This window comes from Paramisgurnus dabryanus, chromosome 8 (genome assembly GCF_030506205.2).
Source record: "Paramisgurnus dabryanus chromosome 8, PD_genome_1.1, whole genome shotgun sequence".
In the NCBI taxonomy this organism is placed as follows: domain Eukaryota; kingdom Metazoa; phylum Chordata; class Actinopteri; order Cypriniformes; family Cobitidae; genus Paramisgurnus; species Paramisgurnus dabryanus.
The window spans coordinates 6954368-6970032 of record NC_133344.1 but is presented as its reverse complement, the minus strand read 5'-3'; the positions used below and the strand labels follow the sequence as shown (position 1 = coordinate 6970032).

General features: G+C 39.5%; 1 protein-coding gene across 3 annotated transcripts in view; it reads left to right on the top strand.

The window, feature by feature from the left end:
* The window catches only part of LOC135770668 (diacylglycerol kinase delta-like), a 32878-nt gene extending 19675 nt beyond the window's left edge, over positions 1 to 13203 (top strand). For all 3 annotated transcript variants that reach the window (XM_065280350.2, XM_065280351.2, XM_065280352.1), the window contains 27 exons: positions 576 to 680; positions 1103 to 1235; positions 1617 to 1723; positions 3250 to 3375; positions 3452 to 3554; positions 3642 to 3804; positions 3885 to 3993; positions 4083 to 4222; positions 4303 to 4387; positions 5175 to 5269; positions 5358 to 5457; positions 5584 to 5860; positions 5943 to 6077; positions 6251 to 6379; positions 6455 to 6548; positions 6663 to 6773; positions 10104 to 10200; positions 10300 to 10407; positions 10483 to 10596; positions 10683 to 10817; positions 10897 to 11051; positions 11136 to 11247; positions 11335 to 11427; positions 11546 to 11665; positions 11756 to 11867; positions 11944 to 12074; positions 12195 to 13203. In XM_065280350.2, the coding sequence (XP_065136422.1) occupies positions 576 to 680; positions 1103 to 1235; positions 1617 to 1723; positions 3250 to 3375; positions 3452 to 3554; positions 3642 to 3804; positions 3885 to 3993; positions 4083 to 4222; positions 4303 to 4387; positions 5175 to 5269; positions 5358 to 5457; positions 5584 to 5860; positions 5943 to 6077; positions 6251 to 6379; positions 6455 to 6548; positions 6663 to 6773; positions 10104 to 10200; positions 10300 to 10407; positions 10483 to 10596; positions 10683 to 10817; positions 10897 to 11051; positions 11136 to 11247; positions 11335 to 11427; positions 11546 to 11665; positions 11756 to 11867; positions 11944 to 12074; positions 12195 to 12284 (3279 nt within the window). In that variant the 3' untranslated portion in view covers positions 12285 to 13203. The remainder of the gene's footprint in view (positions 1 to 575; positions 681 to 1102; positions 1236 to 1616; positions 1724 to 3249; positions 3376 to 3451; positions 3555 to 3641; positions 3805 to 3884; positions 3994 to 4082; positions 4223 to 4302; positions 4388 to 5174; positions 5270 to 5357; positions 5458 to 5583; positions 5861 to 5942; positions 6078 to 6250; positions 6380 to 6454; positions 6549 to 6662; positions 6774 to 10103; positions 10201 to 10299; positions 10408 to 10482; positions 10597 to 10682; positions 10818 to 10896; positions 11052 to 11135; positions 11248 to 11334; positions 11428 to 11545; positions 11666 to 11755; positions 11868 to 11943; positions 12075 to 12194) is intronic.
* Positions 13204 to 15665: the final 2462 nt, after the last annotated feature.

Sequence of the window (15665 nt, the reverse complement as noted above, 5' to 3'; positions counted from 1 at the left end):
CTCTGCTTTGCTCGACGCAATAAAAAACAGCCCTCGCGCGGCGCAAGCCATTGAAATGAATGGGTTTCATAGCGCAGCGCACACCGCGTCCTATGTGAAAGCCGCATTAGCTTCTCTATGCATTTCCAAAGGGGGGTGAACTGTGGTTGGTTGCAATTTACAATCTCACCACTAGATGCCGCTTTTTACAATTCAACTAAAATTAACACATAAAAAATGTATTTGAAATATTAGTAAAACTTCAATAATACTGAAATAACTCTGGCTCTTGAATTGCACAAACTGTAACTTCATAGCCAAATGGAAAGTGCATTAAAATTATTGCAACACTTTCGTTGCATTAGTCGTGTCTAATTTTATTATTTTTATTTGATATATTGCACAAGATATATTGTGTTCTTCTGGCTAACCCTAACAAATCTGTTACGATTGTTCAATTTCACATGACCAACCCACAACTCAAAAATATCTCTCTCTCTCTCTCTCTCTCTTTCTCTCTCTCTCTCTCTCTCTCTCTCTCTCTCTCTCTCTCTCTCTCTCTCTCTCTCTCTCTCTCTCTCTCTCTCTCTTTGTAGGTAATCACTCCGTGTCGTCGTTTGATTCTCTGTGCTGAGAACAGAAAAGAAATGGAGGAATGGATCGCAGCATTAAAGAGTGTTCAGAACAGGGAACACTTTGAGGTGAGTGTGTCTTACAAAAGCTGTCATTTAATCAAGCCAATTTATTTTTAAGGGCTTAAAGGGATAGTTTATCCAAAAATGAAAATTCTGTCATAATTTACTCATTCTCGTTTTTTTACAAACCTGTATAAATTTCTTTGTTCTGATAACACAAAAGCAGATATTTTCAGGAATGTTTGTAACCAAACCGTTTGTGGACCCATTGACTTCCATCTTTTTCCCTACTTTAGAAGTCAATGTGGCCTCTGATTGCAAACATTTCTAAAAATATCTTTCTTTGTAAAGAAAAAAAATTTATACAAGTTTGTAACAACACAAAAGTGAGTTTTTTTGGGATGAACTATCCCTTGATTTTCCAAGTGGGTGGACGGACCCTGATGACCCTATGTAGTAGTTTCTGATTGGTTGTGTCTTTGCTTAAGTCCACACAGTTCAGTATGGATCATTTCTCTGGGATGCATAACTGGTACGCCTGTTCTCACGCTCGCCCCACATACTGTAACGTCTGTCGGGAGGCTTTGTCTGGTGTCACATCACACGGGCTGTCCTGTGAAGGTCTGACACTCTTCATCATATATATAATATTGTTACATGTGAAATTTCAACTGCTGTGTTGATTATTTTGGTTAATTTTTTTAATGAGGATGCACGATATTGAAGAAGGGTGCAATATGCAATGAGTTTTTAAAATCAATTTGTGATAGTAACCAAAACACATTGATATTTTTTCTGCATTACTCTCTCTGTCTCGCCCGTCTCTCTGCTATCTGCATTGATCTAAAACTTTAACGATTTATATATTTTTGCCTTTTAAAATTATTCATTGTGATATGCATATTTTGCTATATTTCACTGCCCTAGTTTTGAATTCATGAATTGCATCCATGTGTAAGTGTTGTGCATTGTTAACTGTATGTGTGTTTGTTTATTGTTTAGTTTGTAAGTTTAAAGCACACAAGCGTTGTGCAGTAAGAGCCACTAATAACTGTAAATGGACGACACTGGCATCTATCGGCAAAGATATACTTGAGGATGAGGACGGGGTGAGTGTGTGATACATACAGATATACTGAGCTTCTTTCTTTAACTTTCTGACAAGATTGTTATGCTTCAATTTTGTTAAAATGTTTTACATTGCATTTAAAAATAAAATCTATATTGATGCTTTAGCTTTGGTGGTGGTGCTCCAACAAATGGTGAAAAACCACCTTGGGTGATTTGAGTTTTGATCCTAGAGTAGAGGTCTTCACGGGTCCCAAGCAGGTTTGGGTCTAAAAGTTTCATGTGTGATATTAGTGGCATTGGATCTCGGGTAATTTAAAAAATAGGTGTTTATGCCGAACCAACCCCGCGAAGACCCAAACTATTTTGTGTGTGTGCATCTAGTCCTTTTGTGTGACTGGCGGTAGGTTAATTTTCGTTGAGACAGCCCTGTCAATCAATTTTAATGCACATTCTAGCCATCAATTACATTGGTGTGGTCGTCAATTAACAAATGAAAATAAATGGACAGCGAGCCAGATTGGTTGCGAGGTCATTCTGTCGAGAGGTCATCCTTTTTGACTGACAGGTGCGTGCAGGGCTCAGACTCGGGTCTAATTTTCTCGGTTTTGTCTCGGGTCAGGTATTTCTTTTTTTTTTAAATGATTCATGCTCGTCAGGTTTGGGTAAAAAGTGATTCGGGTCATTTCGGGTACATTTCTTTGGACCCGAGAAGACCTCTAGCCTAGAGTACCGATTTTACATTTACATTTATACATTTTTATACAAAGCAACTTACATTTGACTTATGTTACAAGGTATAGATGGTTTCATCAGTAACAACATAAACAAGCAGCTGTATTGGTCCGCATGTAACTTCCGGTAAACTCCGCTAAGAATAAATAACAACAAAGTTCTTTAAACGTAGTTTATTTATATAACAAACAAAAAACCAACACATAGATTACCTAGGAAATCAAAACATTTGTTATTTTCGACGAGGCATTTGTTCAAGAGATCAGTTTAGCAACTAGTCAAACCATTAAAAAAACGAAACTGGAAGTAAAGTTCGGATCCAGATGTGTATCGCACGTGTGTCTATACATTTTATCAGAATGTGTTTTCCTTGGGATTCAAACTCCCATGACGTTTGTACTACCAATTAAGCTACAAACGTCTTAATCCAGCATCCCTGATTTCAGGGCTGTGTCCGAAATAGCCACCAATATCCTCATTCACTATTCCATACAATAATTCACTAATAAAGTCCACTGAATTAGTGAATGAAAATAAGTTAATTCATTCATTTATTCTGCGGGCGCCATCTTGTGTTGAGATGCGGGAGTTCATCATGGGGTAGCAGCTAGCCGTTGAGCGTGCATTGGTTGTACATTCATTATGAGATTGAATAAGATAATGTCCAATATAATTTCGGACATCACTATAAAATGTTTGGCCTCTCAAATGTTGCACTATTTAAAAATATAGGAAGCTATTTCAGATGCAGTCCTGATGTCTCTTTACTCTTTTTGTGTGCTGTCAGTGCACATAACGTGTGTTATTAACCTGTTTTATTTAATCTCTGTAGATCTCAATGCCTCATCAGTGGTTGGAGGGGAATCTACCCGTCAGTGCTAAATGTACAGTGTGTGATAAAACCTGCGGTAGTGTCCTCAGACTTCAGGACTGGCGGTGTTTATGGTGTAAAGCCATGGTGAGTGTTAATATGTGCAATATTTTTCATAGTAAATGCATTCTACAGACAGCATTTAACTGTGATTGTTCATCAGGTGCATGCTGGGTGTAAAGAGCAGCTGTCCATCAAATGTCCACTGGGTCAGTGTAAAGTATCTGTGATACCACCCACAGCCCTCAACAGCATCGACTCAGACGGTGAGCGTCCAATGAGAGCGCTCGTACAGTGAAAATTCAGCGCAACATAGATCTGATGTTTTAATATGAATGTTACATCACATGCAGGATTCTGGAAGGCGTCGTGTCCTCCGACATGCACCAGCCCGTTGTTAGTTTTTGTCAACAGTAAAAGTGGAGATAATCAGGGTGTGAAGTTTCTACGACGATTCAAGCAGCTGTTAAACCCCGCTCAGGTCTTTGATCTGATGAATGGAGGACCGCACCTGGGGTAAGAAACACACAGATACACACACACATAAGGATGATAAAAAATGATTATAATATGACAATTGTGTGTGTGTGTTGTAGTTTGCGTTTGTTTCAGAAGTTCGATACGTTTCGTATTCTGGTGTGCGGTGGGGATGGCAGCGTGGGCTGGGTTTTATCAGAGATTGATTCTCTGACTCTACACAAACAGGTACACACACACTCACAGGTGAAGGACAAAAACAATTCATGCATCTACTGAAAATTGCATTTTCAGATTTTGTGTGTGTTTGTGTGTAGTGTCAGTTGGGCGTGCTTCCTCTAGGAACAGGAAATGACCTGGCAAGAGTTTTGGGGTGGGGCTCAGCGTGTGATGATGACACCCAGTTACCCCAGATACTGGAGAAACTGGAGCGAGCCAGCACCAAGATGCTGGACAGGTGCGTATCTATGCATGCATGCATATACACGATTTCATTGTGTTTTATCTTTTAACAAACATTTTGTGATTTTTATACAGATGGAGTATTATGGTGTATGAAACCAAGTTTCCACGGCAACACTCCAGCTCCACAGTGACAGAGGACTGTAGTGATGATTCTGAGGTACAATAAAGATTTACTGTGTTGTTTAGTCCTTTCATACTATTGTTATTATTGTAAACACGTGCCATTGACGGTTAAAGGTCCAGTGTGGGTTTTTTTGTGGCATCTAGTGACAGCTCAGTCCACAGCTCACCCCTCAATTTTGAAACGTATAGTAAAGCTACGGTAGCTGCCACAGGACAATAATGTCGTCATCTGAGACAACGTAGTGACTAAACACGTAGAAACATGACAGCGATTTCCATGTAAGGAGACCCGCGGTGTATGTAGATAAAAGTGTCTCAGTCTAAGATATTAAAAACAATACAGTTCATCATGTAAGGTCTTTATACACCACTTTATACATCACTTTACTTATTATGACTCAACTTGTATACATGAATGTTCTGATTTCTTTGTATGAATTCAATATTTGGCTTGATGGCTACATCTGGTGGAAATAGCACACTTAGAAATCCCCTTACTTATGTGTCAAATACTTATTTTCCCTGCTGTATATTACATTGCATTTCTGTCAAGAGGTCCTCCTTAAAGTCCCAGATTGCACTTTTAAAACTTAAATCTGATTTACATTTATGCATTTGGTGGATGCTTTTATCCAAAGTAACATATAGTGCATTCAAGCTATATATTTTATCAGTATGTGTGTTCCCTGGGATCGAACCCATGACTTTTGTGGTGTTGACTCATTGCTCTACCAATTGAGCTATAGAAACTATTCACAACTAAAAATTTTAGTTTTTTTGTTTTTTTACCCCCCTTTTCATTGCTCTGATTTTTGTTTCAGGTTCAACACATTCTGACCTACGAGGATTCGGTCGCCGCGCACCTCTCCAAAATACTGACGTCTGACCAACACTCAGTGGTCATCTCCTCTGCTAAGTGTGTACTGTTTTTTGTACCTGCACTATGTCTTGTGTGCGCTCTGTCAATTGTGTGTCTTATTGTGCATTGTGTGTGTTTTTCGCAGAGTCCTATGTGAGACCGTAAAGGATTTCGTTGCGAGAGTCGGCCGTGCATATGAGAAAAGCTCAGAAAGCACGGAGGAATCAGAGGTTATGGCTAAAAAGGTCAGTTTCTGTGTGTGTTCTGATTGGCTGCTGCTGCTCTCTGTGAGTGTTTTGATTGGATGCTTGATGAATTTGTGTTTGCGATTGCTTGGAAGATGACTCTTACATTTTTTTCGTTGGCTGCAGTGTGGCGTTTTGAAAGAGAAGTTGGACTCTTTACTGAAGACGCTCAATGACGAATCCCAGGCCACGACCGTGATGGCCACGCCTCCTCCCACCATCGCAGAGGAGCAGGATGATGGAGAGTGTGTGGTGCTGGTTCCACCCAAAGCCCCGCCCACAGTCACAGCTCCCTGCTCGCCCCGCCCAACCGCTCCCATTTTTAAGCCTCGAGAGCAGCTGATGTTACGCGCTAACAGTCTGAAGAAAGCCATCAGACAAATCATAGAGCACACAGAGAAAGGTACGCACACAAGCACATAGTTAATCTCACATGATTTAAAAGACAAGGCATTCTTAAAAAATCCTCTTCATCTTCGTCTTAGCTGTGGATGAGCAAAACGCTCAGACTGAGGAGGTGTTTGTCTCTCTACCTACTGAGGAGGAAGAGGAAGATGATGAAGCAGATAAATTATCTCTACAATCCTCATACAGTAACAGAGCTCGACCCAGTAGAAGAGGTAAGACCCGTTTGAAGTGATATACCTTGTTGGTTTTAAAATCTAGTCGTCCTGCATATTTATATGTAAATATCTATCATGTGACCACATTTATTTGCGTTTTAAGCTTTTTCTGGATAATCATTGTTTATGCATTTCTCTTTTTTTTTTCTTTATGTATATGTCTCTCTCAGCCTCCAAGACTCCGTGTGAGAAGCTCATCTGTAAAGGAAGTCTATCAATCGGTAGCTCCGCCTCACTTCCTGTTCAGACAGGAAGTAGGGACAGTATGCCCATGCTGAACACCAAGATCCTCTACCCAAGTAAGAAAAGTAGTTTTCATGGAAAAGAGAAAGTCTGTCTTGCCTTTCAGAAGCTCATTCAGTTTGTGTTTGTAGGTCTCAGGGCAGGTGTTTCAGGCTCTTTTAGTGGTTCGGTCATCAGCAGGCTATTGGTCAATGCTGACCCGTTCAGCTGTGATCCAGAGAACCTGTAAGTTTGTTTTTAATGTAAAATGTGCTACATATGTTTATCATTACAATTTATAGTATTGTTCTGTCTCTCTCTCTGCTGTAACGGCTGCATCTCTCTTTCTCTCTGTTCCAGGGATCTCTATACAGAGAAATGTGTGATGAATAATTATTTTGGAATCGGTCTGGATGCCAAAATATCTTTGGACTTTAACAACAAACGTGACGAGCATCCAGAAAAATGCAGGTGCATAAGCTTACCCGAACCGAATCCCATCTAAACAGAATCACACCTAAACAGAATTGCATCTGAACAGAATCGCATCCGAACAGAATCACACCCAAACAGAATCACACCCAAACAGAATTGCATCTGAACAGAATCACATGCGAACAGAATCACAACCGAACATGATAGCATCCGAACAAAAACACATGCAAACAGAATAGCATCCGAAAAGAATCACATACAAATAGAATCACAACCGAACATGATAGCATCTGAAAAGAATCACAACCAAACATGATAGCATCTGAATAGAATCACAACCGAACATGATAGCATTTGAAAAGAATCACAACTGAACATGATAGCATCTGAAAAGAATCACAACTGAACATGATAGCATCTGAAAAGAATCACAACCGAACATGATCGCATCTGTAAAGAATCACAACAGAACATGATCGCATCTGTAAAGAATCACAACTAAACATGATAGCATCTGAAAAGAATCACAACTGAACATGATAGCATCTGAAAAGAATCACAACCGAACATGATAGCATTTGAAAAGAATCACAACTGAACATGATAGCATCTGAAAAGAATCACAACTGAACATGATAGCATCTGAAAAGAATCACAACCGAACATGATAGCATCTGAAAAGAATCACAACCGAACATGATAGCATTTGAAAAGAATCACAACTGAACATGATAGCATCTGAAAAGAATCACAACTGAACATGATAGCATCTGAAAAGAATCACAACTGAACATGATAGCATCTGAAAAGAATCACAACCGAACATGATAGCATCTGAAAAGAATCACAACCGAACATGATAGCATCTGAAAAGAATCACAACCGAACATGATCGCATCTGTAAAGAATCACAACCGAACATGATCGCATCTGTAAAGAATCCCAACCGAACATGATAGCATCTGAACAGAATCGCACCCGAACAGAATTGCATACGAACAGAATCACATACAAATAGAATCACAACCGAACATGATAGCATCTGAACAGAATCGCACCCGAATAGAATTGCATACGAACAGAATCACATACGAATAGAATCACAACCGAACATGATAGCATCTGAACAGAATCGCACCCGAAAAGAATTGCATACGAACAGAATCACATACGAATAGAATCACAACCGAACATGATAGCATCTGAACAGAATCGCACCCGAACAGAATTGCATACGAACAGAATCACATACGAAAAGAATCACAATCGAACATGATAGCATCTAAACAGAATCGCACCCGAACAGAATTGCATACGAACAGAATCACATACGAATAGAATCACAACCGAACATGATAGCATCTGAACAGAATCGCCGAATAGAATTGCATACAAACAGAATCACATACGAATAGAATCACAACCGAACATGACAGCATCTGTAAAGATTCACAACCGAACATGATAGAATCTGAACAAAATCGCACCCAAACAGAATTGCATACGAACAGAATCACATACTAATAGAATCACAACCGAACATGATAGCATCTGAACAGAATCGCACCCGAACAGAATTGCATACGAACAGAATCACATACGAATAGAATCACAACCGAACATGATAGCATCTGTAAAGAATCACAACCGAACATGATAGCATCTGAACAGAATCGCACCCAAACAGAATTGCATACGAACAGAATCACATACGAAAAGAATCACAACCGAACATGATAGCATCTGTAAAGAATCACAACCGAACATGATAGCATCTGAACAGAATCGCACCCAAACAGAATTGCATACGAACAGAATCACATACGAATAGAATCACAATCGAACATGATAGCATCTAAACAGAATCGCACCCGAACAAAATTGCATACGAACAGAATCACATACGAATAGAATCACAACCGAACATGATAGCATCTGAACAGAATCGCCGAATAGAATTGCATACAAACAGAATCACATACGAATAGAATCACAACCGAACATGACAGCATCTGTAAAGATTCACAACCGAACATGATAGAATCTGAACAAAATCGCACCCAAACAGAATTGCATACGAACAGAATCACATACGAATAGAATCACAACCGAACATGATAGCATCTGAACAGAATCGCACCCGAACAGAATTGCATACGAACAGAATCACATATGAATAGAATCACAACCGAACATGATAGCATCTGTAAAGAATCACAACCGAACATGATAGCATCTGAACAGAATCGCACCCAAACAGAATTGCATACGAACAGAATCACATACGAATAGAATCACAACCGAACATGATAGCATCTGTAAAGAATCACAACCGAACATGATAGCATCTGAACAGAATCGCACCCAAACAGAATTGCATACGAACAGAATCACATACGAATAGAATCACAACCGAACATGATAGCCTCCGAACATAAAAGCATGCAAACAGAATCACACCCAAACAGAATCGCATTCGAACAGAATTGCATCCGAACAGAATAGCAACCGAACAGAATCACAACCAAACATAATAACATCAGAACAGAGACGCATACAAACAGAATCACACACAAACAGAATCGCATTCGAACAGAATTGCATGCGAACAGAATAGCAACCGGACAGAATCACAACCAAACATTATAACATCTGAACAGAAACGCATGCGAACAGAATCACAACCGAACAGAAACGCATGCAAACAGAATCACAAACTAACAGAATCGCATTCGAACAAAATTGGATGCGAACAGAATCACAAACTAACAGAATTGCTTTCGAACAGAATTGCATGCGAACAGAATAGCAACCGGACAGAATACTATCTGAACAGAAACGCATGCGAACATGATAGCATTCGAACAGAAACGCATTTGAACATAATCACACCCGAACATGATAACATCCACGCAGAAACGCATTCGAACAGAATTGCATGTGAACAGAATAGCAACCAAACATGATAGCATCTGAACAGAAACGCATGCGAGCAGAATTACAACCGAACATGATAACATCTGAACAGAAATGCATCCGAACAGAATCACACCTAAACTGAATCACATATGAACAGAATCGCATCCGAACAGAATTACAACCAAACATGATAGCATCTGAATAGAAACGCATGCGAGCAGAACAGAATCGCCTTCAAACTGAATTACATCCGAACAATACTCCATAACCTCATGTTGGTATATCCAATTTTTTAAACCTGAATAATTTTGCTTATTCATATGGTTACTAACTAACTGTACTAAGTGCAAGTAATAAACTACAGAGTGTAACTCCTTTCAAACCATTTTCATTTTGTTGGAGCATGTCTAAAACTGTATCAATGTCTGCATGTTTGTGTTTGTTCAGAAGTCGCACTAAGAACATGATGTGGTATGGAGTCCTGGGTACTAAAGAACTTCTTCATAGAACTTACAAGAACCTGGAGCAGAGGGTTCTGCTGGAGGTGAGAGAAAAAGAGAGAGCGTGTAAGGGTTTATAATATATATAAATATATAATATATATATGAATACAACTGGTGTGTTTGTGTGTCCATGTGTGTAGTGCGATGGCAGGCCCATTCCTCTCCCCAGTCTCCAGGGAATCGCTGTATTAAACATTCCCAGTTACGCTGGAGGAACAAACTTCTGGGGTGGAACCAAAGAAGACGACGTAAGTTCTCGCTAATCAGAATTTAATAAATCAAAATAAGATCAGCTTTAAACCGAACTTGTGTTTATTTGACAGACGTTTACTGCGCCGTCATTCGATGATAAGATCCTGGAGGTGGTTGCTGTATTCGGCAGTATGCAGATGGCTGTTTCTAGAGTCATTAACTTACAGCATCATCGTATCGCACAGGTACACAACACAACACACACACACGTTTACACAAACACACTCACAGATCTAAGACTGTTCAGCTGATGTGTGCTCGTCTCTTACAGTGTCGGACGGTTAAGATCACTATTCTGGGTGATGAAGGTGTACCTGTACAGGTGGATGGAGAGGCCTGGATTCAATCGCCCGGATACATCCGGATCCTTCACAAGAACCGAACGCAAACCCTCACCAGAGACCGAGTGAGTGCATGTATATAACACACATTTCTGGGTTTTGCAAATACTCATAGTAACTAATCTGTGTGTGTGTGTGTTGTAGGCGTTTGAGAATACTTTAAAGTCATGGGAGGACAAACAGAGAGTTGAGATACCGCGTCTGGTATCCCAGCATGCATCACAGCCCGAAATTGTTTCTGAAGACGAAACCGCTCAGATCAGTCTGTTTGGACAGGCAGCTGGAGCTCTGATACACAGGTATACAAACACACAACATCACGCGTGATAACTTCATCATCTTGAGTTGAGCTCACCTGTATGCTTGTGTGTGTCTGTGTGCAGTATTAGGGAAGTAGCGCAGTCTCATCCCACTATCGAACAGGAATTAGCTCATGCAGTCAACGCCAGCTCTAAAGCCATGGACCTAGTGTACGAAAACTCCAAGACAAGTGGGGTGAGTTGCGTGTCACCTGTCAATCATTGCATCATGAAATTCTCTTCCATGATTGGTGCAGATTTTGATTGCATGTGTGTGTTGTAGGGTTTGACCTGTAATGTGGTGATGCAGATGGTGAGTGATGTTAAAGCGCTACACAGTGAGACAGAATTGCTGCTCACAGGAAAGATGTGCCTGGTGAGTAAATCAAATAAATATAAAAAATTAGTTTGTCCTTGTGTGGCATCCTATCTAATAATAGTTAACTGTAACACAAGGGTAAAATCCATTAATCTGTCTCTATTGCTTTCTGTAGCAGTTGGATCCTCCTCAGAGAGAGCAGCTGATTGGTGCATTGGGTTCTGTCACTCAACAGTTACGCAGACTGACGGACATCAGCTGGCTCAGTCAACTCATTGATCCGGCTGACGATGAGGTCAGCAATTGTAAATATTAGGCACAAACATCAGTGAATACATGCTGTTCTGGTGATTTTGTATGAATTGAAAAGTGTTTGTGTGTACAGGTACAGCTCTCTGATTTCACCAAGAGGAGTCGCAGTGCTAAATTCCGACTCAAATTCAAGAAAGACAAAAACAACAAAAATAAAGAGACGTGTGCCGCCTTCAACGTACCTGGTATGACTTTTGACGACTTTTGTTGGGAAGGAATAGCGAAATTTGCATGTTATATTTGTATTTATTTTCTGTGCAGTGCATCAGTGGGGTGTAGATGAGGTGGGCATCTGGTTGGAGATGCTCTGTTTATCGGAGTATAAGGAGATCTTCAACAGACACGACATTAGAGGACCAGAATTACTTCAGCTGGAAAGGAGAGACCTTAAGGTAAATAAAACATATTCTTCCAATTGATACATAAAGATGCAAAACTATGGGATGTTAAATGTTTTGAAATAAATTAGGGAACAGCAGATTTTAACATTTGAAATCTTGTATTTGTGTCAGGACCTGGGAGTGACTAAAGTCGGCCATATGAAGCGGATCTTGCAGGGTATCAGAGATTTAAGTCCAAACTCCACCACCAGCGAAGCCTAAACGCTCAGCAGCCAATCAGATGCCTCATTTAGACGTGACGCAGCTTATCAAACGCTAAGTCACGACTAAAACCAGCCATACGCAGCCCTTCGCCTCAAAGGGACCAATGTTGATCTCGACCAATCATAGTGCCTTCTCTCCTCTACCTTTGTGACATCATCATTTTAAGTAAAACTGTTTTACTACCTAAGGGTGCGTGCACACCAAGGCGTTTACACTGGCAAATGTTTTCAATTGTTTCCAATGGAAGCACCATGCTTTTCAGAAATGCCAGCAGCTGGCGTTTTTTCCCCCGCTGAGTAGAGGTGGGGGAAAAAATTAATTCTTAGATGCATCGTGATGTGGGACGTGGAGGATTTTGAATCGATTCACAAATGTCAAAAATCGATTTTCTGGGAAAAAAGTTTTCTAATAAAGTAATATTTATGGAATGCAAAAGGCGGAACTCAACAGTTCACAAAACACACACACAAAAAAAGTTTCAGATAATCTATAATTGTTTTTAGCATCGCCGCCCTCTGAATCGTGATCGAATCGTGAGGTGGCAAGAGATTCCCACCCCTACCACTGAGCGCCCACGCTGGCTTTCTTTCTGCGCTCAGCTTTAAAAAAAGGTTAAACTTTGGGTGAAACGCTCATCAATGTCACTTCTCACTCAGCAGTCCAATCAGAGTGGATGAGGGGCGGGACAAATACCAACTGGCGCATCGTTCAACAACTGATAAACAAACCAGAAGTATCATTGCAACCAAAGGGCTTAGCTAAAAAAAAAAAACACTGGTAAGCGCCCACAGTCAACGGCCGCCTGGCCTTTGTAGTCATTTTCCTCACTCTTGATTACTTGCAGTATTTAACTTCCTGTCATGCAAATTTTTGAGTTGAATATTTTCAACATGCATGAATGCGCATTTGAGGCGAAAATCGCGTAATTCGCAATTCATGTTTTTGTATGTAATCTACTAGCACAAAACGTTGAATTCGCGTTTGGTGTGTACGTCCCATAATGCTGTGTACACACCAAATTCTAGATTATTGGTAGGATTTTGCTTCATGTCACACAAATTTGGCAGTGCGGTTGCCACGGAAACATTCATTATTCACCTCAAACGTGTCTTTGTGCAAGTTGAAATATTCAATTCAAGCAAAAATGTGTTTGAGGTGAATAGGACGTGGTTTAGCCTCAATCGTGCCATCCAATTTGCATAATTTCCATCTCCTCGCACATGTTCACGTTTATTTGCGCCTTTTCATTGACTTTGTATTAGTCTTCTTGCGCAAATCGTTGAATTCGCGTTTGGTGTGTACGCCCCATACGAGTATAGAGGGGGAGATTTATCAAGAGCCATCAATGAGAAAATGGGAAAACAAGTTGGGCTAATGTTGTAGTATGGAGAGTGATTTTTAAAAACAACATGAAATCCAGATTGGCCATATTTGTTTCCTGCTGTTTGTTTTCACAATCTTTCATCAAAATGTAAGAACGTTCTCCACCTCTGAAATATCATTACTAATGATGTAAACAAGACCAAGTGCCTGGGGATATCACAGATCAGTTGAATGATCCAAGCAATTCACCACTAATAGATTGAAACATTCCTGGATATTGTGACGTGATTAAAATGGCATTTTGTGTTGTTTTTAAAACGTTTATTACCCACACACAGAAGGGGGGCAGATATACGTGAACACGCACAGCACAAGTCTCTTGTGAACTCTCTGACTTCTTGACAATCAGTCTTATCGACCCGGATCAATCATCCTCGTTTCCACATCTTCTTCATCCACATGTGTGTAAACAGCAGGGCTTTTTCATGGAGGCCTTAAGCAACATTTCACCAGCATTCACGTATCAATCTGAGCATGTGACTCTTAAAGTATCCTACAAACACTTTCTCTCATCCTACAAATGGCTGTGATCCAGGAACAATGACATCTACAATCATTTTCAGCATTTGGTTAAGAAAGGTTGCTTTCTTTTTGTCCAAAGAGCAGAAACAGCAGGTGAATATTTTAAGATGCCACACTGATCCTGAATCATATACTGCCATACGGGAAGGGTTCTAATTGAAAATTTTTGGGCACCAAATACTGTACACTTATTAAGTGCAACAGGTTTAAGTTGGTTTGTTAGAAAGATAACAAGAGCCTCAATGTTATAAGCAAACCTACTAAAAAAGGTTTACCTGTTACGTAATGTCTTATTTTGGATAATATAGTAGCCTACTAAATACTGTTTCATGGCCAGTAAATATCACAACAGAAAAGTTCGTTTTGGACCCTGTGTACATGTAACACTTGCCTTAAGAACAGATGTGATATTGAGCTTTTAAATGCTTTATCTGGGCTAAAACAATGACTGGTGTTTATGACAAACACTATATTAACCCTTTAAACATATTATACACTCCACATGTATGTGAGAGAGACAACTGACAAAAGGATTTGTAGTAGGGTCAGATCAGACCCGAGGAGCATCCGATCTCTCTGACTGTTAAATATTTATTTTAATGATAAGTTATAACTGAATACATTCATGTGACTGCTTGTCCATCTCTTATTACTGTTTTTTATTTTTTATGTACATAGAGTATCTTAAAGAATGTAAATACCTTATTTGTGTACAGTGAAACAACCTGAATTAAAATCAGGTCTGTGTTTAAACCTCATCTGGTTTGTTTTATTAAAGTCACAATGAAATTAAAATGTAAGACTGTGTTTTATTTTGGAATATGTCATATTGATGGCAGGTGGGCGGGGTCTGGGAAAATATCGAAACAATTAGCAAATACGTTATAACGGGAAAATAAGAAAAGCGATATTGCTTTTCATGGCGACTTTTAAGTGTTTTTTATTGAACAAATGGGTCATTCTACAGATACGTCCACTTTTGCAATGGCAAGATGTCTTAAAATTTATTTATTTTTCTAACATTTAAACTTAGATCACATTATTAGATTACTCTTTGACTTTATGAGTACACATAAATGACAGCTTAATATTTTTTTATTTTTTGTGTGCATTTACTTAAAGACTGCACACACCATTTTTTTGTCACTGGTGTTACCTTACTTCTTTAGCAATATTAAAGGTGTTTTTTCAGCTTTAAAGCTTAATTCTTAAGTGTAGCAGAATTCAATTCATTTAAAATTATCATCATGTCACATGTAAAAGATTTTATTTAATGTGAAAGAAAAAAAACCACAGTAACACCAGTGACACAACAAATCACCAGTCACTGGTGTTACTGATCTTTACTGGTGTTACCCATAAGGAAGATGACACCAGTGGCAGTAACACCCGTGACAATTTTCATGAAAACTGCATTTTATAAAATTACTGCTGCAAAGTATCAAACCACATGTTGTCAATCACTGTATACTC